Here is a 27,113-nt window from a genome sequence, read left to right as displayed (position 1 = left end):
AGATCAATCAAGCTGCTTCCTACCTTGCCATACACTGATGTAGCCTCTTTGCATCCCAATGCTCAATGACGAGCAAAGCAAAGATGAATGGTCTGAAACCCAGTTGTGGTGAGAACTGTTCAGACTGGGCTGCGTGAACTGCCTGAACCTTAATGTTTGAAAAGCTTTCATGAAATAAGAACAGATGAGCAGTCAGTATCCCATGATCAACTAGCATGTCCTACCAGGGAAAGTGAAACATGGTTGACAGCAAAGCCATCCTGCTGTAAATGTTATTACAAATTAATAGAGTAAAGAGGTAACTTACTGAACAACAAACCTCAGAGCATTATGCTTATGCTTATGAAGGAGCATCTAATCAGCACTGAAACCAAAGCAGCTTTGCTTTATCCAGCACCAGCCCAAGGTGTGTCGACTGTGGTACCTAAGATGACCTGAACTCCCGAGGATGCTCTCTGCCTGCGGGAGGTCAGCAGGACCATCTCTTCAGTGTGCTCCCCTGTGTCTCTCCAAGCAGTGAGCTTATTCTCCAGTGTTTCAATCAGTTGGGAGAAGAAGATAAGTTTTGCTTCATTTCCAGTTGTTTTGTAGTAAGATTTGGCATATTTAAAACTATAAAATGTGACTGAAACTAGTAGATAGACCCAACAATTTTGGGGGGAAGTGGAAAGGGGAGATGAAGCAAATACATCCCTGCCAAATGCATGAAAATGATCAATACTGGAATACGGCCATCAAATCCCAGACTGAACCTTTCCAGACAGCCCAGCAAGTTTGAGATGAATGTTCTTCCTTCCCCACCCTCTGCAGGAGAGCTTGCTCAGAAAAACTCTTTTCATATGTTCCTATTTGCTGTTTCTAGCCAGGTAAATGGGATGGAAAAAGACTCATTGTTTGCATTGCTCTGAGCCTGATGGGAGGGGAAAGACTTGAAGTGCATGGAAAGGTGCACGCCTGCTCTGCTGTCCTGTGAGACAAGGAAGCACGGGGGATGCCTGAATCCCACTTAATGGAGACATTGATTACTTGCAGTTTTAGGCGAGCGTTAAAACTCACAACACAAACCTTACCTAAGTAGCTATGGCAGAGAGGTCATCGGTCCCTTTGCTGCATGTAGCAAAAGAGAAATCTGAAAAAGTGCTCACAAAAAGATTAGACCAACGCGTTTCTTGTGTTCTGTAATAAAAGATTCCCAGGCATAATTTGCAGGCAATTTTAGAAATCACAGCTTAATAATAGAAAGGCACTGCAAGGAGGTTACCCACGTAGGTCTTGCTATTTCCAGCCATTCCTCAAACTCATTTTGATGTGTTTGCTCTACAAACTCAAACTCTAACCAATTTCTTTAGACGATGGGTAAAATCCAAGGGAATTTCCTATCATTTTGATTTAGCTAAACCCCTGTGATCTGATGAGATTGTGGTGTTGACACTGTCACACTGTTCAGGCATACAAAATCACGAGCACTTTTCCCAATACATGGATGACTCTCTCCTTTGCCTTGCAGAGGACACAGGCTCTGCCAGGAAACATCACTCCACAGCTACAACTCATGCAAGTTAATACCCTGATTAGAAAGACCCTGTTCTTTGGCAGGGGCATTTCTAACACCCATCTCCAGCCAGCACTGGACACACTACCAGAGTGATGGACACTTACAATAATCTCCCATCATGTGAAATTTGGGTGTAGTTCTTGATTTACTGCATTTACTGAAGCATTATCATGGCAGGGAGATGCTGTCCATCCACCAGAGTACAGACACCTCCCACCAGCATCCCTTTCTAGAAACCAGCAGAGCTCGACGCACCTAGTTCACTGTTATTTCCACATCTCCACCTGCTTTAAAGCATAAGGAACTGATGCTGATGTGGACAAGCCTAAGAAACTTGTAGCACAGGAATGAGTAAAGTTGCAGCTTTTCATGTCTAGTACCAATGTGTGTTTGTGCTCTGGAGAGGACAGGGACACTGGAGAATGCCCACAGCTGAAGGAGGAGAAGGACATGAGAAATCCTGCAACAGAAATGGCTAATAAGGGTTTAAAATACTTCCTTACTCTGGTTAGAAAGTGATCCGAATTACCCTTGATTTTTCCACATTTTCAGTGTCTGAGTTGAAGAGATGCTGCGGCCCCTGACAGCTGAGAGCCACCCGCTACTGACACAGAATCATTTCTAAGCATCACAAAGTCTTTGAAACATCCCTTAGACACTGACAGTCAAATTTGTCAAGAGTTATGCAAGGAGGAGGCTTAGAAATCCCTTAATTTGCCAAAATGGGAATTGCTCATGTTCCTCTTGTGCCTTCATTTGGAAGCCTTACCCTTGGTTTCTACCAGGTAGAAAGAGGCAGGTAAGAAATAAACCTGAGCTAACTGAGAACAGAACACCAGCCAAATGAAGTGGTGAGGGAGGTTGGGGCTGCCCGTGCAGCAGGCACCTTCCATCGAGCTGCAAACCAGCGCCAGAGCTGCATATGCAATACAACAGCACGCCAGCTCCTTCTTATTCCACTTTGTTAGCCTGCTGAAGGTAGGGAGGGATAAACCCCCCCCAGCCAGCAGTTTCTGTTCCTTCTCATGCTGTTTTCCCTCCAGGGTTGTTACTGCTTTCTTTCTTTCTCTACCTATAAGGCAGGCTGCCCTGATGAGAGATGCCCTGGTGATTTTATGGGCAGAAGTGGATGGGAAGGAGGTTTCTCAGCACCTGACATTGCAAGTATTGATAGACATTGTGTTGTGACACACAAGGAATTCCACTTAAAGTAAATGAGCTTCTTAAAAATGATTAAAGTTACAGGCACGTGCAAGGGGAACTGGATAGCCAGAGGTCAGCTTAAACCTGCAACAGGCAAAGACCATCAGAGTACGCAGAATTTGCATCTCATGTACAAACCTGACACAACAGATAGTAGATTCACAAGCAAAAACACACTGCAAAGCCAGCCCCTGCTGGGTATGCTGGAGATGGAGCACTGGGCACATCAGCTAGGGGCAGCCCCACATAATCTGGGTCTCACCCAGGCTCCTGACATCAAAACCATTCCAGCACAGCAAAATCATCTTGCTTAGTTTGACTGACTATAGTCCTCACAAGATAAGTATAAGAGGAACCACTTGGGCTATCTCAATGCAGTTATTACACCACCTTTAACATGTAGCCACTCGCAGAGCCCAACATCAGTCATCTGCACCGCATCAGACCAAATCTGTTATTTCAAGTAACTTAAACTGGTTTTCATCCAACAACTCTGGGAGCTGGGATTTGAAATTAGCTGGGTCTTCCCCTCCAGCTCCTGTGGGGCATTGTCCACAAAAACTAATAACAACAACGGCAGCAATAATAACTATGAGAAAGCAAACACCCCCACAAGAATTATAACAGCTTCATCAGATATTTCAACCTCTTCCGTGAGCAACTTGTATCTAATCCTGGGAGTAAATTACCCAGCGCACTGACAACCGGCACGTAATGAAACTGCATTGCCACTGGCCCTGCTGATTTCTTCAAAGTTCCTTTTATCATAGGAAATGAGTGGATCAATTAACACTCCTTGGAGCACTTTCTGTTTGTGGGCAGAAGAGCGCTTGCAAAGCCTGATGCAAGACCTGCAACCTGGAGAGCTACCACATGGGAGGAGTAAGGTGATGGCTCAGCACAATGCGGTACCGAGACCCCTGGCTTTCCTTTTCCCTTCCCTCTTGCTTTCTCCTTAAAGGCAATTGCATCTGCCAAGTTCTCCCTTGCCTAATGTTTAACAAAAGGAAAGCTGATCAATGATAGCTCCGAGCTGCTGCTCTTCTCCCAGGAGCCAGGAGAATGAAGCTAACCTGCCACTCCTTCATTGTTGCTGTTTTTAAAGCTCTTGGACACATGATGCCTATTGCAGGCAAAAATCTTTTATTCCCCAACGTCCTCTGTTAAAGAGCTCTTACAGTTCATTATTTCTACCTGCTCAACACACTTTTGACATAATTGCCTTCGTGCCTCATTGCGGGGCTTGAAAAGTGGAATCTGAAAAGCAGCTTTTTGCCATCGCTTTATTTACTTGCTGAAGCCCTGTTTACACACCAGAATACCACCCGTATTATTTGTCGTTCTTCTAATTTGTTTAATGCGTTACGTTCAAGAGGCCACATGTGCTAATGCATCAGAGGAGTAAGTGGGTTGCTCGCGCTCTATTTAAGAGAGGAGAAAACTATTTTCTGAGCCAAATCTCTCCCATCAATGCGCTTGCTTTCATCAAATTCAAGTCAGCGAGGGTGCAGGGTAAGGGAAATGCAGAAGAAGAGAGCAGGGAGAGACACCAACGGCGCTCACTTGGATGGCAGCCACCGAGTTTGTTCTTTTATGTCCTAAACATCCCTTCTCCTTCACAGGAGCCTGATGATAACATCAGAGGGATGTGCTGCTCTCCAAAGGAGCTCATGCATTACAGCCCCTCCAGCATACACAAGTCTGTATCTCTGCTGTGTCAGTGTGTTTCTCCACTGCCACAAAACTCCTGTCTGGCAAAGAAATGCACTTCCATTCCCTTTGAAAGCTATTTGACTTGGTGGGTGTCCATGTAACACTGCAAGATGAATGCATGCTATATCCATTACAAACTGCTTTCATCTTCCATTCAGCAATAGGCATTGGATGTCAATGTATTAATTACAATCCACTGTGCCTGTTCATCACGTAACATTGAAGTATTCAGTAAATACCCATTAACATATTGGAGTCTTTCCACAAATGTATCTTGTCTGACTTGGAGTGAATGGGTTCATAAAAATACATCTTAAAACAAAATAGGGAGGATAATAGCAATTCTGTAGCAAATTTTGACTCATATACATCTCATATTTTAGCAGATGATGGGTTAGTAAATTGTATTAAAAGCCAACCAGCTCCATTAGCTCTGCCAGAAGATGCATTACACCTCATGGCAGCCTCCAAACCAGTCTATTTAGGAGAGATGTGCATTTTGCATGGTTTATGTTACACTGAATATATACTAATGATAAACCCCCCCAATAATAATTAGTGTTAAAATAAGTCTTGATGTGCTCCCTAAAGTAGTCAGAACACACAACTGTTTTATACCTTCTTAAGGCTGAAAATTACCATATGGGCTTGTTTCAGGGGCTGGAGATGATTTCAGTGGCTACCACAGTGTTAAATGAATTAAAGACAGACGGTGCACACTTTTATGCTGTTTACTGCAGAAGAATCTGGCACACAGCTCTTAGTTGCTACCACAGGGCCCTGAAGTGAAAAGACTGAAGATAACAGCCTCTGCTATCAGTAATGACCAAATGCAACCAGATCTTATAATCACTTCTGAAACCACTTTGCCTCCAGGTCCTACAGGAATATAAACCCTATCTAGTGATGCTTGGAGATAAGCTATAGATGTAAGGACTGCCATGTTCTTTTGGGTTGTTTTTTTTTTGGGCTGAAAAGGAAGTTTTGGTTCCACCTGGTTTGGTCTGTTCATGAATCTGCATTGCCCTGCTGTAGGAAGCAGGACAGGAAGGGCCATGCTTCTCACCCCAGCCAAGGTGTCCGCCATGGGAAACCACAGCCTTTTGTTGCAGGACCAGCATAATAAGGAAAACCACATTAGCATTCCTAAGAATAATAACTGAGTGAGATTCCTGTCCTGCCAATCAGGATCTCCTGGATGGCTCATTTTTAACTTTATTGCCAATGAGATTTCATCTCAGTCTCTTCATCTCAACTCCCTCTTGGCCTGTCCCTACAGACCCTTGTCCCAAGCCCCTCTCCAGGTTTCCTGTAGCCCCTTTAGGCACTGGAGCTGCTCTAAGGTCTCCCCTTAAGGAGCCTTCTCTTCTCCAGGCTGACCCAGCCCAGCTCTCTAAGCTTGTGCGTCTCACTTTTCACCCTGCCCCTTTCTTGCTGCCTTGCTTTGAAATGACAGTCATTCCCACTCCCTTTCTGTCCCCTTTCCAGCAGTTTTTAGGGCTGGGATGCACAGTGCTGCAAACTGACACCAGAGCAGGACACTGCTCCAGGTGTTTCAGTGACCAGGAAGGCACCCGTGACCTCCTTTAACACATTATTCAGGTTCCCATGATGAACAGAACGACAAATAATGCATGCACTCAGCATATTTCTTTTACTCGTTTTGTTAAATCATGGTCACAAATTACTTCTCTAAGCAGCAAGTTTCTAATAATACTACTGGGGTGTTGGTGCCTGGACTGGGGTGGAAGTTCTAGGGTTGAAGTGTGGCTAAAAACATAAGTTCTGTGGGACCTGTACTTACTGGTCTGTAGAAAGAATAATTCTGCAGCTGTGTTTTAGATACTGCAGAGGGGAAATGTGATGGCAGAAGTGGTGCTTTGGACTCATGGCAGGCCTGAGCTCCCAGGTATTTATTTCTTTTGAGAGCTCTTGATTTTCTTTCTGAACTTTTGATCATCAGCAAACTTATAGAATCACAGAACAGTTAGGGTTGGAAAGGACCTTAAGATCATTCAGTTCCAACCCCCTGCCATGGGCAGGGACACCTCACACTAAACCATCTCACCCAGGGCTTCATCCAACCTGGCCTTGAACACTGCCAGGGATGGAGCATTCACAACCTCCCTGGGCAACCCATTCCAGTGCCTCACCACCCTCACAGGAAAGAATTTCCTCCTTAGATCCAATCTAAACTTCCCCTGTTTCAGTTTGAACCCGTTATCCCTTGTCCTGTCACTGCAGTCCCTAATGAAGAGTCCCTCCCCAGCATCCCTATAGGCTCCCTTCAGATACTGGAAGGCTGCTCTGAGGTTTCCATGCAGCCTTCTCTTCTCCAGGCTGAACAGCCCCAACTTTCTCAGCCTATCTTGAGAATGAGCTTTTTATGATGGTGCTGAAGACTGACATTGGCAACAGCTGAGTTTCTCTTCAAACCCTGATGCCGCTGAAGCATCTCTGAAGCTTTTTCCTTTTCTCTATACGTTATCACTGGTTTTTATTCTTTCTGGAAGTATTAAAGCAGAACCAACCCTTGCGTTCAGCTTACGCAATTTCCTACTGCTATATTTCTCTGTTTCTATCTGGGCATCCTGGATCTGTCAAGGAGATTTTCTTCTGTGAAGAACATGAAATAAAACCATCTCAGCTGTGGCTCTACATAAATCGTATCATTGCACTGGGGATATGTACTGTACTTGGTAATTTTCTGATGGCTGCTCTGGCATTTTGATTAAGAAATTAGCACTGCAGCTCTGTAATGCCATACAATATCAATAAAGTACGTGCTAAATGAACTAAGAACTGGCTGATGGACAGATCTCAAAGCACTTCTCAGAGGGGACCACTCAAACGGGGTTAGTCATCCAAAGCCCAAAGCTGTTCAACATCTCCATCGAGACCTGGAAGGAACACAGAAATCCCAGCTGACACCAGAGACGGATGGAGTGGAAGGAAGGACTGATGTGCTGAGTGCCCTGTATTTGCTTCACAAAAGTCTTTTGCAGTCTTTGACCACAAAAAGAGTCTTTTGACTGCAAGATAAAAGGAAATGGCAACATGAAGTTTGGGTCTGACTTCCAGAACTGGCCTCTGGGTTTGCACTAGTGGAACAAAGCCATAAGAAAGCCTGCAGTGCTTCATCCCAGCTCATTGAAAACACAAATTACACTTTTCAGATCCCTGCCTACGTGATCTGAAGGTGTGAAGGGGTTTGGAACTGGATGATCCTTAAGGTCCTCTCCAACCCAAACCATTCTATGATTCTATGTATGTAGGGCTGCCAGCCAATTTATGATCTCACCAATACTTGCATTTGCTCTTTACTGATGTAATTTTGTGTCTGCAAGCAACCCAAACTACTATTATTTGTGTATGTGAAATTGCTTCAGTGAGCACTGCTGGTATGGATCACATAAGTTTTGGAGAAATGGTATTTGCCTGGGTTTATGCACCAGTGAGTCACTCATAAGTACTTATAAATATTTAGATATCCTACCCTTGCAAGGAGACGTGGAGACATTTGCTAGGGCCTGTACTACATCACCTCCAAAGCACTATTCCACATCACAAATTCTCACATTAAAACCCAAGCTTACCAGCTCAATGCACCCCGAAAAGCATTCTAAACCCACCAGGATATTGAATTCTAGTGAGTTTCCTTTGCAATTTGTAGACAATAGATTTCCAATAACAACTTGTAATTAGTTCATTTTCTCTTTTTCAGTCATCACACATTAAGCCCATTGACATTTTGCAGATAGCATCTTTGGAAATGAGAGAGATATGAAAAAGATACTAGAGTTTGGCAATTCACACTCGAGCGCACTGATTCTGGTGTGCACCTAATACATCAGACAGAAACAGCACCAGTTTCAGATGCTCTCCCTGCCTGTTCATGAGATAAAGCTGGACACTAATTTTTGAGCAAAAACCACAAAATCACCATTTTAACCATGCCTACATTTGCCATTAATTCTGCCAAAACTTTATTGTAGCAGATTCTTAATTCAAATCATAGTGCCAAAGTATAGAAACTAAGCAGAGTACAAAACTGAGCAGCAAACCCCGGTTAGATGAATTAGTGTCTGGTCTCAATGTGGAAACATTCCCCTTTCTGGCCTAAGGCAAAACCGTGTCCTTCTTTCCACTGGTAAGCACACAGCCACATGCAACATATTTCTTTCTCAATCAGAGCATTCTTAGTTTCTCCCCTGGAACCATATTTCAGCTTCCAAAGCATTTTTGCTCAGATTGAATTTGACTTTCTTGCTACAAATTAATTCTGGGTTTTTTTCCCTCTGAGAAAATACCTTTTACTACATTCAAAATGCAGCAAAACAACTGAGGATACAAACCAAAACCTGACTCTGACAGCTGTTTTGGGGAACGATGAACAACAGAAGGCTCTGCTGGAGCCCAGTGATATTATTTTAGGCTTCAAACTCAGAAGTGAAGAGTTTCACAATGAGAAGAACTTTAAAAGAGAGAGAAAAAGAAATCACCCTTTTTGCAGAATGTGTTTCTTTGAGAGCAAGGCAGGGAAGAAAAAGAAAAAAGAAATAAAGGAAAATCAAAGCAATAAAGTTTTCCACATTAAAAAATTACCTGCCTGCTAAAATGAACCTGCGAGTAAGGTTATCCCAGCCGAGGCATCCTACATGTGTTACAGGATGATTCCTAGTGCTCCAGCCAGGCATCTTACACTCCATTTATGCATGAGGTAAGGAGTTAGGTGCTTCTGCAGATGATCTAAACAGTAAAAAATGTATTGAGAGCTGGCCAAAGGCACTTCCAACCTCTAGTGTGTGCCTGGAGCTCGGTCCTGTGCTGCAGCATGGGCACCAGCCCTGCACGCGGAGCCCCTGGGCACTGTACGTCCACTTTGCTGAGCTGCTGCATCTACCTACAACACACCACTGCTGGCTCGGTCCAAAGAAAGCCTAAAAACCCAGTGTAATGATCACAGCCTAGCTGTGGAAATGTTGGTTACTAAATGCTTTTGCAGTGGCTTGGATGCTTGTTGGTTTTCCCCATCATCTCTGCCGCAGAAATCAAGCTAAAGAGATTTACAGTATTTTTTTAGCTTGATTTTTAACTTTTAGGTTGGTTTTTTTTTCGGCCGTAAGATTGCACTATTAAATTAATCATTCCAGGAAATGATTTTATCCTTCACTTCCTCCTCAGTAACACGGCTCCATGCCATTCCTCCAGGCGAGCAGGAATGGGCTGCTTTGGCCAACTGAAGGAAACCTCATTTCTTTCCCTAAGTAGTTCACATCACCTCTAACACTGCCTCAAACCGAAAGCAGAGGCTGGTGCTCCCCGTTTTTGAAGTTTAGATATCACATAGCTCACCGAAGCAAATCAATGTTTGCAAGCTAATGAATTATTTCCAAGTTTGTACCAGTATCTGCAGCAACACGAAAGAAAAATCACATAGCAGGGAGATTACAGCTGAAGAAGCAGAGCATGGTACACAAATCGTCAATATTTTAGGACTATGATTTGATCCTGCAGATAAGTGTTGCTGCAGTATTGCTTAAGAGAACACCTCAAGCAAAAAATTCTACTTCACAATATAGTTGTCCAATATCATTAACTGGGCTTGACCAATCTGGCTGGAAGGGAGCAGTAACAAATACCCAACCCCATCTGCCATCAAGGAGAACAGATTTGAAAAGGTGTGAGTAAATGCTTCATCTGAACATGGAATTTACAGATGCAATTTCTGCTGGAACAGCTGGCTTGCTAGACGCACATGGAGAACCCATATTATGGACATATTTTATCCAATACAGATATTCATTTTCATTATCACCTTCCTTAAGCTGTGATGTCTACCAAGAATAGATATACTGCTGAAAGCTTCCTTCCTAACCCAACAGCTCCCTCTCCCACCTGACCCAATAGCCCTTCTTTAGGTTTCATTCCCTCTTCCTCAAGGTAGAACTCAGCTTTTCCCCAGCAAGCATCAATCTCCACGCTTCTGGAACAATTACAAAGCTCTGCCCTAAAGTAGTTTCCAGCAAATCAGAAATATGCACACCTCAAAAATAAATCTGGTTTCTACTCCACACTCCTAAGGAGCCTCTGGGGATGCCTGGAGGGGTCAGCAATGGATGGCTCGCTCCTGTGCATTGCCTGGTGGGGAATACAGCCACCGGAGATTTTAGGATGAATGCAATAAATCTGGAGCCAGTCCAACACCACCTGCTGAAATATGCTCCTTCCAAACAATATTTGTGTTCTTTAAATAATAACATATCCATAGATGATGACATGTCTCTCATCTTAGAGAAACAGCAATTTTCTGCCTACATGCAACATATATGCGTAAATGCTTGGGAAATGACAACTGGACTGAAAAATAACAATTCAGTGTTTTGCTTTAAAACTACCTTTGTGGTTTGGTTTTTTTTTTTGTGATCCAAATAGGACATCAAGGGTCTCAAAATGTTGCTGCAGAGCTATGAGAATCCGTGTGATAGAGCAGACTTGACGGGCCACACTGGGAAGCACAGGGCATGCAAAGCGATCTCAAAGCCACGACGGTGTGGAGATGGAGGGATTATCTTGGGGTATAACTTCAACCTGACCTAGTGAAATAGAATCATGGAATGGTTTGGGTTGGAAGGGACCTTAAAGCTCATCCAGTTCCAACCCCTGCCACGGGCAGGGACATCTTCCACTAGACGGGGTTGCTCAAAACCGTAATGAAATGCGAAGTGAAGCGGTGAGCCAGGGATGTTGGTTAGGAGAATGCTCTAATTGGCAATGAGCTAGAATTCAAGGGGATTTTATCGCAGGGTTAGTAACTTCTTATTAGCTAAACAATATTGACAAGATAAAACCATTTTGATGGAACGCATGTTTCCCCTCCCTTTGATATATTTGTATTACAAATTGACCTGTCCACATTGCTGATAATATAGATCTAGAAGAATACACTGATTTTTTTCTTCCTTCAGCTAGGCTGTCACATCTGCCAACCTGCTACTTTCCCATTATGGAAGACAACAGCAATGCCAAAAGTGACATGTCTAATTCTAACAGCCTCCAGTCAGATACAGCTCCAGGAGTCATATCCAAAAATCACTCATCTGAGCATATTTAAAGTATGACTCAGCTGGGTATGTGCTTGCCAATTCACCAGACTATCTTCATGCTGATTAATTAGACGCATGCTCTGCTTTAGCTCTTAGAACAACTAAGCCTTTCATTTATTACTCACTTAGTGACTCTTTGTGACAATATAATGACAACAGACAAATATATTTGCTAGTGCTCTATTTTTAGAATGTGAAAATCTTGAGACCACCATTAAACAATTAAAACTGTTTAATTATGGCCCTGAGCCTGCTTATCTAATAACATTTATTAATGAGAAATTAAAGACACCTACAAGTTGTTCTTGCCAGAGCTGCCAGGAGAGCATTTCATCCACCTCATGCATTACTTATGTATGATTAAGGCAATTCGAACAGTGATACTTAGGTCTGTGTTAATAGATATTTCTAGGCATCCTCATACGCACAAGCGGCTCCTAGAAATTGTATTCTGGGTGTTCAGAAACAAAAGAACTTTCAGAAAATCAGAAGAAAGATGATAGGGTTGGTAGGTGGGATGCTATTTCTGTCCATAATCCAAAGCTGTGCATTCAGATGTGTGTGAAAATGGTTAGCATGAGTAGAAATGAGTATTAAAAATAGCACCTATTGCACGCACTGCTTGGAAGGGTGAAACCAAGTTTCAGGAAAGGTAAGAGGTTGGGTTTATCTCATCCGTGCACTTTTCATTCATTTACAACTGATCAACACGAAGAGGGATCAAAATGCCTTTTGAATTCCATGGGTCTTGGAAAGAGACAATAGGTCAAGAGAAAGCAAGAGACGGAGTGAGAAAAAGACATTTTGTGGCTCTGTTAAGTTACAGAGAGGCCAGGAGACTCTTTAAAACAAAATACAACGTCTAAAGCAGCACAGAATGACAAATTGGAAGCTCTTCATGTTGCCAAGGTCATCCGCAAACCTTTCCAACACTGCGGCACTATACCAGAACACAGTGCACCCAAACAGATGTGATGGAGGCTTTGAGAGAATAAATTAGATTGAGACTTTCTGATGTCACTGAATGCTGGCCATTATGTTCCTCAGCTTGCTAAGCAGCCAGCCCCGCAGCCTGCTGCCAGCATGCAGAAATGAGCAGCTTGGGTGGATTTCAAGCAACAAAACCATCACCTGAATAGGCCAAAAATGGGAAAGATGTGCAGAACGTTGTACCCTTAAACTGCTCTTACAAGCCTGATTTTAGCTTATAGCAAAGCACAATCTTCATAAGCACTCAAAGTGTGTGCTAAAGACAAGTGTTTGAAGTATTTTTGAAGGGTTTTTTTCCTACATCACGTAACAAAGGGAAAAGATAAATTACACCCAACTGAAGTTCCCCAAAATTTCGGAAGTTCCAAGCAAGCAACTTCGTTTTTAAATTGAAAGCTGATAAGCCATTAACATAAAGGCAAAGATTCTGAGGAAATTTGTACTAGTCAGCCTGATTTTCAGCTTCAGATGAAGAACAATTCTCTTCGTACCTGAAATCCTCTTGATAGACACTCATTGTTACGCCTTGGGTTCTGTTACAGTATTTTTGCAGTTTATTGATTACCATCTCTGTTCTCTGGCTAATATTTTGTACTTGTCTTATTTTCATTGCCTACTTAAAATTCACTGAACCAAAACCTCATACAAATGACTCCTGGAATTCAGCTTCAAGTTGCTGTGACTTTGAGAATCCGTTGATCCAAATATGCTCCGAGTAACTGCATGTCAAGCCTTTATAGCAGGGTTAATTCACTTTATGGCCTTCTTAATGCATGAGGTTTTATGTTTTACTGTATATCTCCTGTTTTGAGTGTGCTGTGTTGAATTAAACGCATATATGGCTCAAACAGGTCCAAGGTGACAACTGGGGCCAATTTTAAAGCACTTTAAACAGCCTTCCAGTATCTAAGCAGGCCAACAAGACATCTGGAGTGGGGCTTTCAACAAGGGCAGGTAGGGACAGGCCAAGGGGAATGGCTTTAAACTGCCAAAGGGGAGCCTGAGATGAGCTCTCAGGCAGAAGCTCTTCCCTGTGAGGGTGCTGAGGCGCTGGCACAGGGTGCCCAGAGAAGCTGTGGCTGCCCCATCCCTGGCAGTGTTCAAGGCCAGGTTGGACGAAGCCTTGGGTGAGATGGTTTAGTGTGAGGTGTCCCTGCCCGTGGCAGGGGGTTTGGAACTGGATGATCTTCAGGTCCTTTCCAACCCGAACTATTCTATGATTCTATAAATGCCACATACAAAAGTTTGAGAGTCCAGTTTAAGAAGCAATCAACTTGTCACTGGCCTGTACTCAACACTTCCAACAATTGAACCCTGATTTTCTTTAGAGAGTAATAACCACATACAAGTACTGGGTAGCTCTGATCATTGAAAAAAACCCCACATTTTCTGCCTTTCTTTTTTAGTCTCCCAAAGGGACAGGCATCAATCAAACTGTCTGCCATCCAGGAGAAGGAGACAACATGGGCCTTTTCCAGGGAAGGACTTCAATGAATGCTTAACTTAAAGCATGAACATAAAGTAACGAGAATAAATGGGATGACACAAGTACTTATTTTTGCACACTTAGTAGCTTGGTGACCTAGGGATCCTTGCAAATGGTACTGAGATATGTATCAAGACTGCACATAATCCAGTAACATGGAAACAAAACGTGGAAAACATCATTCCCAGGCAGAATATTCAGTAAAACACCTTCCCCACAACAAACACTCACATTACCGGAAGACATTTAGAGAGGTTACCACCATATATCCTCAGGGTTACTCAGAAACCACATACTCAGGTCTACAGACCTGGCCAGAGCACCAACATCTCTCCACTGCCATCAACAAGGAGCACAACAAAATCCACAAGAAAACAATAAGCCTCAAACACCTCAAGCAAACTCCGAGCTCACGCTTATCCTTTGGAGCACAATAACCTTTGGGAACAAGCCTTACATAGTGTTTCCATTGCATGAAACACAAAGAGAAATTAGCTTTGCTGACCGTATCTAGGAAAGCAATGCTGCCATCACAAATATTCACGTCTTCAACACCCAGGAGAGACAAAAGCCTCAGGACTCACGGAAGGCTGTGTAGAGCTCCTGCAGCGTTAAGTGACCATCACTGTTGTAATCATCAAACCGGAGAAGGTCTTCTAGGCTACAATCCAACAAATCATCTTCCAGGTCCTCCTCCTTCATTAGCTGTAGCAAAGAGAACAGGAAATCTTACATGAAATGTACAGCTACAGACCCCCATTCTGGCTCATCCAAGAGGTTTTCCATTACATGACCTTTGGGGCGAGATATATTTATCATATACATCATTATGTATTTGCTTTGTGAAAACAAGGGAAGTCTGGTTTTCTTCTCTGGAGGTAAGGCCAAAATGGTGTTCCTTGCTTTTAGGACTACAAGAATGCATGGTATTTTCAACACTAGAAGTGTTTTTTCAGCCCCTGACAGTTTGTTTCTTATGTATTGCAAATATTTCACACCCTCTACGTTAAAAATGGTGAGAGCTTTTGAAGTCATACATCCAAGTTAGCAAAGAGCCAAAATCAGACCTAAGCATAACAAACATATTGGGTTCTCCTGATTTATTGTAGAACGCAAAGAAAACTGCTGAAGTGTTGCATCTTCCAGGCAGGAAAGCTTTTTGCTGTAGCACAGGGACTCTTTTATTTACTATTCTAGTCCTGGCTCATTATATTGAAGCAATTTAAAGTAATAACGCTAAAAAAATGACCCTTCACCTGGCAAGGAAAAGTGTTCAATAAGAGTGAGATCAACCATAACTTCCAAGATCAATCTTCTAAAGATGGAAATTTCCCTTTGTCTGTCTTTGTATTGGAAATTGATTAACTTCTCATAAGCCTGACAAGTTTTTACTAGTCCTTTTGATTTAATGTCAAGAAAAAAAAACCAACCCAAAATGACCACAAAACACTTCAGCTGCAACAAACTCGGTAGATTTATGAATCTGACTTTAAAATACATTCAAGTTTGAACTGGAAATAACATTCCTATTATCACCAGTTTTAATAGCCCTGCATGCCCATGGCTGCAACACACTGCCAGGTTCAGAGGGAAAGCATTCAATGGGGTGTGCCAGCAGCCAGGAGGCAAAGCAGCTCTAAAGTGAGAGGGATGGACCATCGGCTGCCTAAAGCAATTCTGTTGTGGAGAATAATCAAGTGGGCAAAGACCCCCATCACCTCCCAGTGCAAGGAGCTGCCCCAGTGCAGGACTGTCCTCCCCAGAGGGTCTCTGCTTCCAGTTTCTCCTTTGGGGTGAGTCCTTCTGCAATGAGCCTCCTAAAGGCCTTAAAACTGCCTTTTTCCTGCAGCAGAGCACGTTACCTGCCTCGTGCTTTTCCTTGCACACAAGGTTATAGTGCTCAAGAGAATCTTTTTCCTTTAAATATAAGAAAGAAAAGGCACGGCAGCAGCTCATGCAGCAGCCAGAGAGGAGGAGATCCCATTGCACCACGTTCGCTTCAGCTGCCTCTACCCATGGGCAATGAAATCCCCATCTTTGGGGGAATTTTGAAGTTGCAGAGAGCCAACCCAAATCAACAACAAAGCTGCCTAACGAAGCAAGAGAAGGCCTGACAGGACTGTAACGTGGAAAATTAGCTATTCCTCATGGCCTAAAAGGGAAACCGCCTGAAAATTGGGAGAATAAACTGGTCACATGGGAGCACGTGAAAATCATCTCGCTGCTTGAGCTAACAGGAGAAATCAAGAATTAGCACTCTACACATAAACTGAGACCAATACTGCTGTGAGACCCTGCAGCTGCTCTGCAGGTGTGTCCTCAGCCCAGCCAGGACATCCACCACGCTCCCACCAAGGGGTCCAAGATCAGCATCATTCAGGGAGGGATTAAAAGTATCCATGGCTTACAAGGGCAGCATGAGGTCTTTAGAGAGGTGATCATGCTCTGTAGTGCTGGTGGCAAGCTTTTGTGGGGTTTTTCTTTGGGTGAGGGGACTCCTAGCTGAGGGCTGAACTTAATGTGGTCCATCCAACCAGCACGTTTACTGGTCTTGCTAACAGTGAAAAGAACTGAAACGATAGTAGTCAAGGTCTATGCTTGTGAGAGAGACCTGGGCTCCCAGCACATCTGCAAATGGGCCCAAAGTAACCTTACAGCAGACCTTAGAGCACTGAATCCCGCTCCTTTAAAATGCAGGTCGCTGTTTCTTCTAAAGGTAATGGCTTACAGGGTGTCAAACCCTTATTTCCATGAGAGGTGTGTTTTAATATCCTGACGGAATAAGTTTCATGTAAAAAGGGGGGAAAAATGGAAGTGTAGAACAGGCACTTATGCAAAAACTGGCTTTGAATTCAGATAAAAGGGTTTTCTTTTACCTACCATGTCTTTATAAAAAAAATCATTGCATTTAGATGAACTATTGTATATATTCATAGCTCTGAGATCTAAAGGAACTTCTGCTGACACTTTGCGTTGTGCACAAAGGACCATGCATCATGTCAACAGCCTGAGGATTAAAGTGCAGAGCAAAGTGTCCTGCACAGGAGTGAGCTGAGGGAGGAGAGAGCTTGTGTCTGTGCTCCAGCTTGCTCACAGCTTGCATTTACACACTGCAACTACAACGTGCTTCGTGTTCACTGGGAAGCATGAGCGCAGATGAGGTGCTCCTGCAGAGCACAGTGGGAAGGGGCAGCTCACAGGTCCCAGGCAGGTATTGGCTTCCAAAAGGCTGTTAAAAGGCATTTGCTTCTAATAATATGGAAAAGACAAGATCTTCCCGCATCTGGCATAATGCATTTTCTCATATTTACAGGACCATTTTACCAGCTCTGCATGTGCAAGGAGCAAGTTCAGGACACGGAGTAATCAGCTTGAGTACCTGGGCTGTGTGCTCAGTTCACTTTACCAATTAGATGAATTCCAACAGCACAGCATGCCCATCGTTAGAGATAACAGTTTTCTTCCCAGCTCCCACCCTTTCTATCGTTACAAGGTTCTGCACATCACCTCAATCCCCGGCATCTGCTGGGGATTTGGGGAAAACAGACCTGTTAAAAAATATTCCAGCTTTGTTGTCATCTTACTACATGCAAATGCACGGTCCAGAAGGCAGGGAGGAAGAATTAAGAGATTTCTGCCTTACTTACACACACCTAAAAAATCCACATTAATTCTCCCCAAGCTGGCTATCTGGAAATACTTCAGAAGATGATGGCTAGCAGCAAGGATGGGTATCTGTTTTCAGAGGCATGGATGGGGCTGGAATGGTGCCATGTTTGCTGTTTGCAGAGGAGCTTCAAATGTTTGAGACAGCACCATCTCCCCAGAGAGGCAGAGAGAGGCTCACATGCTGCAGTAGATTTCCCTCCTTTACCTGCTGCCAGGCCGGACAGTTACAAACGACTGCTCTCAGCAGAGCGCTGCTGTGTTACATTCAATTCACACTGAATGAAAAACGCAATCCACTTCATAATCCCATTGTCACTGAACAACAAACCCACCTGCGCCAGTTCGGAGCTGCTGAGGTGCCCATCGCTGTTCACATCCAAGTGCTTAAACAGATCTTCAACTAAAAAGCGCTTCTGGGATACTCTGTCCTTGGCTGGGATGCTCGGCAGGCTTTGCCGATGAGCCTGCAGGTCCAGGAGGATGCTTTTGAGGCGGCTGTAGTCTGCCATGGTACAGGTGTCACCTACAAGATAAAACCACATTACTGGACATCAGATTAGCCTTCATCTTTTCAAAGGACCGAGCTCCTAAAGGGGAAAGACAAGGCACAGCCAAAGACAGGCTGTCTGCATGTACAGCATCACTCAGCTCTGCACTTGAGGAGCTCCTGAAGTCGTTACCTTTTATAATAGCTGGCAGTTTTGCTAAATCCTGCTGTCAAGGATGCTCTCCAGCATGCTATTTTCCAGATTACAGGGCTTCAGTTACAGACTTCCATGCTCAGCTTTGTAATCCCTACCCCTATTAAACTGGCTCTACATTTTTCTAAAGTTAAATTCACCTATGCTGGGATTCCAAGGTGAAAAATAAACCTTGGAAGAGCTGATGCTTAGGAAGTGCCACAGACAGAAATAAACGGTACACCTGAGAGTCACCCTGTGCCAAACACAGGGCTGATCTGAAGGAATCCTTAAAGGCAGCCCAGCGTGGTCAGATGGCTGGAGGGAGCACACTGAGGAGCCCCTGTGGCTATGGTGTCACTGGTGCCTGAGCACATCACCCCACTCCAGACTGACATAAGCGCTTTCCTCAGCCCCTGACCAGGGAAAAAGGTTATCATCACAGAAAAACCCTCGAGCCCCTTGATCTGAAGCAGCATGGACTCAGTTGGAGGAATCAGATTGAACCTTCATGACCCTGAAAGCTCATGCTGCACTCGCAGCAGCCACCTCTCTTCCCTGGAGTGCACCTTGCTTTGATTTAAGGGCATCCTTCTACAGAAAAACCACATCCTGATGCCCAAAGTGGTATATATATAAGATGTTACAGCCCTTTTCTGCTCAACTGCTGTCCAGCAGAGCTTGACAGAATGAAGGATGGCAACTGCCCTTTGTTGTGCAAACCTGTTTGCTTTAGTGTAGACCACAACAGGAACCTGGCTGACTCTGCCTTGGAGGAGACCCTGGAGCACCCTCATGCTTCAGCTGTCCCCTTAGATGCCCTTGTCTTGTAATGTATTTTCCCTAACACAGATGTCCTTATTCTCTATAATGGTGGTTTCAAAAACAACTTTTTGTTTAAATCCTATCACTGATCCTACTGGTGGATTAACTCTAAGGGAGCCTGGTCTCACCTCGGTTTAAGGGACAACACCCTTGCACATCAGCTGCCCAGAGGCTCCAAACATTATCCTCTGAACAGCAACTGAAGGCTCTGGCACACTGACAACAATGTTCCTGTCCTTTTCTTGCTGAGCTGCACCATTTCTCATCGCCTGGTTGCACTCCAACCAAAACCCAATTAAGACTCCAGGTGGGAGGCACTCCTCTCATATCAAACCCATCGACTGTCAACCCTTCATATATTGTGCTCACAGCTTCAAAACCACTGTGACATGAGAAGGTGAGAGGACACAGAGGCTGGACATGCACTCACCAGTCAGGTCAGTGCCCTACTGCTCCACAAGCAGTAACTGCAAGACAAGGCTCATTTTCCACCCTGAACTCAGACCCTTCTTGTTTTGAGAGTTTCTCACTGGGATATTAAGCAGCTTTTCCTTCCCTCTAAACAACCTCCAAAGAGCTCATGGTCCCACGTGGGATCAGTCTCATTTTACAGGAAAAAGCTATTCAGCTACTATTAGTCCATGTGCACTATATGTATTAAACAGAATTTCCAGAATGAATTGCATGTTAATGCAATGGCAAAACACAAGCAAAGAGCAGATGTCACAGAATCACAGACTGGTCTGGATTGGAAGGAACCTTAAAGCTCATCCAGTTCCAACCCCCTGACCAGTGATGCACCCAGGCTCTCAACCATGCCGCATGGTGGGAGCCAGGAGATGTTGATCTGCTTTCACTGCATCACAGCCCTCCTTGATTCTCCCATCCTCTGAAAACAAAGCCTGAAAACAAAACTGCTTTTCTTGTAAAAAGCACACACTGATCCAGGCTGCAAGGCAGCCCATTTGGGGAATTTCAGAGGGACAAAGCCATGCTGCAGCCTCCAGGCAAATGTGATGGGCATGAAGAATGGGATGAAGGAAACGGGAAGGGCAGAGGTGGTGACAACCTCTGGCTGCAGTTCCCACATCCTGCTAGAAGCTCACTAACCACTCTTCTCCCACCACCACAGTACTGCTGTATCTAGGGTCAGGGACCATTGACAAACAGCAGAGCTACATCCTACGTGGCAGGGTGATGCCACTCCAGTGCAAAGAAAACCAGCAGTAAGACAATTAGGTCCCTATTTAGACAGTAACTCCAGCTCCACACGTTGTTAGCACACAGTGCAGTTGGAAGGTCAGAAGGTGTCCTCAGCCCCTGTCAAAACTGCTCTAACACCTCATTACCTTCGCTTCCCTCAGGAGAATGATGACTGCGGCTCTGCTGGAATTGGGTCCCTTAGCATCACTGCACAGTGTGACTGTGACAGGCTCTGTGGGGCTCACACCTCCGAGCTTCTTCCCCTGCCACTGACACCCCAGAGGGTTGTGGTGACACATATTTGCATAGAAATCACAGAATACCAGGTTGGAAGGGGCCTCAAGCATCACCTGGTCCAACCTTTCAATAAATATATACATCTAATTTATACATTTAATCTCACTGCAGTGGGAGAAAATCACTCCGGATCAAAGGACAGATTATGTTTGACCTGAAAGTATAACCTTATAGGAAGTCTGGCCAAACTCGTTCATGCTTGGGATGTTTGAGCTGATGTTTCGCTGTGCAACCCGGACCTAATGCTGTTTTAAACACAACTTCAAGGCATTGCAGCCACCAAACAGATGCTGGAGGCACTTCACAAAAGCCACTGACTGCTCCTCCAGCTCCAGCAAGGAAGCAAAGAAACAACTTGAATCATTGGGCAAGCCAATGCAAAGGACAGCTAAACTCTTATATAGTAAAGATCCTTCCCCTCCTCTAGTAGGCATTATTATTTCATGTTTTAACCCATCTTCCCTACAGAGACTGGTAACAGTCCTTTCTCAGAGCTGATTGCATAGGTGTCACAAAGGGCAGCCCTGTACTTTCTCTCCTTCCCACCAGCCCCTCTCCTGCTGTCAGTGACACTTGTAATCTTCTTACATTGTGCATAGGATCTACCAGCTTTATCTACTAAATACCATCCCTTTAGGCAGCATTGCCACCCCTTGTTCTGTTCTTTCAGGTATTACAACCATGGCTGTTAAACAAAAAGAAGCACAGAAAAGCCGCTGCATGCCTTCTTGCTTATCCCCACTCTCGTCTCCGCTTTGCTAAGTACCCCCAGCAGCTTCCTCTGCAGCATAAGCTCATCATTAACAGGTTATCTCACCTCAGACTGCTCACGCTGGTATGTCTGGCTAATGGATGTGTCTCAGCTTGGTTTCCTTGTTAGGAGCTGCCTGGGGACTTAGGTTCTGTTTGCAATTGCAACCAGAAGCCTCCCAGCCGCACGCAGGGAGGTGACCAGCACCGCTCTTCAGACAGGGGTTTCACAGGACTTCTTCCCTGCCTGTTAGTGAACAGCAGGAATGCCACTGTGTGTGCTTTCAGCGCCTGTGCTGCACTACTGACAGCTCATCCCCTGTCTGTACTCAAAACCGATCTGCTCCGGGCACCATCCCCAGCACACAGCTGCGGGACGTCACACACACACAGAGCCGAATACACAGATTTGGGGTGAGCTGAATCCGCTGTTCCGTCTTGCATGCCCTAAAATAACACTGTGCTTGATTATCCTTCTTCTCAACTTTATTGGAGGGCTGGTTAGAAAAAAGGCACACGTTTTACTTCTCTATCTTTAACGAGCATCCCAGTCTGATTTATTCTGCTGACTCCAGGAGAAGAGAAGACCTAAGGGCATACCAGCGGCATCAGACATCAAAACTAAAATGCTGATCGTCTAACACAGGGTGAGGATTTTTCACAGGAACTTTAATAACATAATACCACTATATCTGGATTCCAGCTTAGAAACTACCAATAAATAAATAAATACAAGTCCACCTTCACCATTTCAAGAGACTCTCTATCACTTCTACTCTTTTGAACACAAACCCAGTTTGACAGCAACGCTTTGTACAACAAACACAAGCTTCCCCTAGGAAAAGCTGCATGGGTTTTGTCCTGTGACAGGATGCTCTGGGCAGGGCTGCTTTTGTTCCCATCCCACTGCTGGAGGTCAGCCGCATCCCTCCTGCGAACTCTGTGCCTGACTTTGCAGCCCTAAGACGAAAACACTGGTGACTTTCAAACAAACCTCACACAGGGTGCAGCTCCCTCCCGTGCTCTATGGATAACACTTCAATGCACTTCTCATGCTCAACACAGGGATTTCTAGCAATTTTTATTGTAGAAATGGACCATTAAATCCATCCTCCCCATCCCCAAAGCCTGCTCCTGCAGCAGCCGCATCCCTGTGATGTCGGATGGAGCAGAACATGAGGAACCAAACTGCAACACCCCGCGGCCAGGGAAGGCCATGATTTCCCCCTCCACACTATGGGAGATCTCTAAAGAAACAAGCACTTGCAAACCCAGTGAAGCCTGGCACTGTTTGAATGCAAAAACCAGAGAGACAGGCAAAGAAAAACAATGAGACAGAAGGAAAGTAAAAGAAAACTCCAGTGTATTAGGTCCGATTACTAAAGTGTGGCCAATAACTGTCGCATTTACACGCTCCGCTCACTCCAAGCAATGCTGTTTCTTGCTCCGTTTTGCGGCAGCTACGTAATTCATCCTGTTTAGCACTTCTGCATGCTTTGGCAGATAAAATATTGATCAGCCTGCCAAGAAACACAGAGTGCCATTCTGTTTTCATGTCAGAACTCGGTAATGAACTACATTTATCAAGAGCATCCCCTCTGTGAAAGGTCAGTGGCGGATGTGGCTAAATTGTGATGACAGATCATTAATCCAGCTCCCTCAATAATTGCCCTCTTTAAGAGTTTTACTCCTGGTTTCTGCGAATTGTAGCAGGGTTTTACAGCGGGATCCCAAAGCAATCTTCAACCCACTTCTGAATCAAAGCAGACAATGGAGAAACAGCAAGGCTGAGGATTAAAGTCTCCTTCAGAGAAGTGCAGTTAGCAAAGTAAAGTGAGGATGTGCAGAGCTTGCTTTGATGGGTACACTAATCTCCCTGTAAAATACCGGTGTGCAAGGTGCCTTACAATGCAATGATTACTAGAGATGTCAGTACTTTAAATACCAGTGATCCGATAACACCTATAGAGCACCAATCCCGATGTCCCTGGTGTTCAGCTAACCTGACAGTAGGTGTGAACCTAAACGTGTACAGATGTCTTTAGAGGATTTAAGCCCCACTGGTTATTGAGCTATTTCTCAGTACTATAGCGACTGCACGAAGGGCATATGGCTTCTGCAGCTCTTCATAAGATCTGTGACAAAACCTGGGTAGTCATTAGCATCCAGGCTAAGGATAAGAGCGTGATTATCTGCACAAGAAAGTCTATACGGAGATACAAGCTTCTTGTGACCCTCCAAAAACTCTGGAGGAAGTTCCCCTCGGTGCAGCCCAGGGCTCCAGTCCTGGAAAATCTGCAGTGATGCTGCTAATCCCAACCATCTCAACCCAGGATTAGACTCCATATGATAGCACTGTAGGGGAGTTAGGACATGATGACTGAGCATCCCACCTGGATCCCACAGCATCCTCTACCAGAAATCCTCCCACGACAGCAGGACCGTGCTTCTGCTCGCTGCCGTCACGGGGAAGCATAGCAACAACCCATTACAAATAAACCACCACCAAAGGTGAACTCCAGGGGCACTCATTTTCCAGGCAACGATTCCCCACCACCAAATGTGGTAATAAAGAGCTGTTTGGAGCAGGCTCAAAAAGTGTCATTTCTAAGGCAGGGGGCACAGGGGGTGTCATTTTATATGACAGTTGCTGTTAGACCTGGTGCTGGCTATTTTCGGCTGTTCCTAAGGCAGTTTTGTAGCTTCAGGAAGAAATCCAGTGCAGGAGGTGGTGATGCGAGGGGTTAACCCATGTACAGGGGGGTTAGGGTTAAGCTGCTTGCTTAACAATGTTACTGCTTACTTATGCTTATTCAACAAATGCGTGCTCAACACTGATCGTGCTTGCTGGTACAGAGTGGGAGGACCACGGCTATTGACAAGAGGAAAGAACAGTAACTCCTGTTCTCTGGACCCCTAAACCACCTGAAATCAGCTTTGCGGTTTGGACAGTGACTAAATCACCAGGGAACATGCACAACGACTGGAGATGAGAAGTTCAGGGAAGACTCGTTTACTTCATCTTGAGACCCTCAACCACGACCACCAGGAGACACTACACAAGCAAGGACTTTTAACCTCATTCTAATATGAAGCAGGGATAGGTCATGAATATGTATAGGTGTGTTGTGTAACCTCATGAATATGTAATAGAGGTTAAATATGAAGAAGAACAACACTGAGGTGCGCATGCCTTTGGAGGAGTGATCCCCCAATGTGCCTCAGCGCTGAATAAAGCATACCTGCTTTACAACTTTAACAAGTTGTGGAGTCTACCCCAGTGGGAGCATTAAGCTTTGTTTTCTCACCTATATCCATGGGGCAAAAAGGCTGTGGCTACTGAAAATAACATTCCTAGACAAAATTAAAAGGATTTGAGAAAGTTTTTGGTTTCAAAGAGCCCATCCTTTCACATGGTGCACTTAGCCTTCACCTGGTATTGTTCGAAGCATCAGACAACTAAACTAAAATGTTAAAGGATACAAATTTATTTACGAGTGTGGCTCCTTAATTCTTGTGCCATTTATGGCTAAATTGTTCATCAGCAACAGCCCCTTTTCATGCATACCAAATGAAAGCATCAGCATGCCTCAACTGCAGAAACGTGGTCCCAAAACATCAGACTGCTGAATCTCAGCGAGATGATTATGTGAACTCTTTACACCAATAATCCATGGCCTCGTGGCCTGTTTGACTTAACAGAGCAGGTTTAGACAGGGACAGGAAAATTAAAGATGACTTCAGCTCTTCAGGGGTCTCATTGCAAATCCCCATTCCTCCATGCAAATTTCCTATCTGTCTCTTTCCATCTGTCTTCCTCTTCCTTTAATTGCTCTGTTTTGCACATGTATGGAGAGACTGGATGGACGTTCCTTTTCCTGTGTGGTTGGAAAGAAGATATAACCCTGCTTTTCTCAATGAGTTCCCAAACAGACTCCTCTGAGCAAGCACAGCAGCTCGCTGCAGTGAGAACATTGACAAAGCTCTGTGAAATTCAGAGGTTTCTTGTGATTCAGGGACACCTGTGAGTTTTGAACCTTCCCCTGCTTTGACTTTTAGAGGCTGCAAGCACTGAGCAGACCGATTGAGGCTGAAGAAAATTTAACCCAAATCTGATTCTAGAAGAAGTCATTGTATCAACCATTTGACTTTTGATCGCTCAGACAAAGCTTCCTATAAAACACCAGGCAGCGCTTTGCAGCAATTACACCGCAGGTAATCACGCAGCAATGTTTCTATAATGTCTGATAATAACCCAAAGAGCATCCTGCTGCCTCCAGCCACCACCAAAGACAATGATCTTCACTATCACTGTGCACAGAGGAAGCCACGCACCATAGATGTGGCATTTAGGCAAAGCTGGATAATCGCATCATGCTCCCACCGCAGCGCTACCACCCCACCTCCTTTACACACAGCTAAACCCCTCAAAGTACCTGTTTTAGTCCTGATTTGAATTTACAGGTTAAGAGCAACTCTGGCAAAGTTCCTGTTAAGTGAAGCAGATGTTTAACATCATGCAAATCCCTGAACATTTCCCATCCTTCAGCTGCTGCTGCTGCTGAATAAATTCAATTAACAATAAAAGCCCAAACTAACTTGTCTTAGGGATATGTTTCAGTTAATAAGATGTACATTTATCAGATAGCTATATATAATTTAGCAGCAATGGGGAGCTCACCAAATACATCGCAGAAATGGAATGGAATATGTACTGTGAAGTAGATACTATTAAACAATAGACATTTACAACCTGGAAAAGCTAAAACTTGCCTTGGCGTGTATTTGTTCCAATATTTCATTTTATTACAAGGAAAAGCAGCCATCTATTACTCTAAGAGCTTTTAAAATATATTAACAACTTACAGCATCAGAATATAGATCGCCCATTCTATGAACAAAGCCTTTATTCCTACCTTAAACAATTACCGTCCGAACTGCATAAGCCTAAATGAATCACACCCCATAGCCCCAAATGCACAGGAAAAGAAATGGATGGATTGGAAGCCTTTCTTGGGAAGCCCAAGAATTACAGCTTGGTTTACCAAGGCTAAAAGCAAGTTAGAACTAGAGGTTTGAAAAGCAAGTTAGAAACCTAGAGGTTTGTATCTTCCCAAGAGGGGATGGCAGGAGATGTTAAGGAAGGAGGCAGCAGGAGGCTTGCATGTGGGAAACACACAATAAATGTCATCTATCAAGTGCCCATCACCACCTAGGCAGTGTGTCACACATTAACAGATTCTTTTAAAGCCAGAAGGGATCACATGCACACTCTGACCACCTCCATTACACAAGCACCAAATCCAAGCTGATTTTCCCTGCAGCAGCTCCGTAATTGGCTTGCTGTATGACATACCTCCTAGGAAGGTTTCCAGCCCTGATTTAAGCACAAAAGAGCCATTTTTTTCAAAGGCTTGCTTAGTCTCAGTGGGTAAAACTGTTTTCTTTTCAATTTGCTCAACTTCAATTCCCATCTCCCGAATTTTGTTATGTATTTATCTGGTCCATCAAACTGCAAGTCTCACATCTCACACGTTATCTTCTTCTAGGTTTGCGCTGATGTTGGGCTCAGCTCGTGTTTTGCCCATCCTTTCTGATGAGCTGTGGGATATAGTGGCTCTCACTAAAGTGGCCCC

The 27,113-nt window shown here is 44.3% G+C and overlaps 1 protein-coding gene across 6 annotated transcripts in view; it reads right to left on the bottom strand.

The window, feature by feature from the left end:
* Window positions 1-27,113, bottom strand: part of FSTL4 (follistatin like 4) — a 202,331-nt gene that overhangs the window by 78,250 nt on the left and 96,968 nt on the right. For all 6 annotated transcript variants that reach the window (XM_057428177.1, XM_057428176.1, XM_057428179.1 and 3 more), the window contains 2 exons: window positions 18,055-18,245; window positions 14,638-14,758 (listed from right to left, as the gene is read on the bottom strand). In XM_057428177.1, coding sequence (XP_057284160.1) covers window positions 14,638-14,758; window positions 18,055-18,245 — 312 coding nt within the window. The remainder of the gene's footprint in view (window positions 1-14,637; window positions 14,759-18,054; window positions 18,246-27,113) is intronic.

Source organism: Pezoporus wallicus, unplaced genomic scaffold (assembly GCF_028554395.1).
Source record: "Pezoporus wallicus isolate ANWC-B61680 ecotype Strahan unplaced genomic scaffold, APGP_CSIRO_Pwel_v1 contig_12044, whole genome shotgun sequence".
Lineage (NCBI taxonomy): Eukaryota > Metazoa > Chordata > Aves > Psittaciformes > Psittacidae > Pezoporus > Pezoporus wallicus.
The sequence above is the reverse complement of the archived record's forward strand: the minus strand, read 5'-3'. Positions and strand labels throughout refer to the sequence as shown.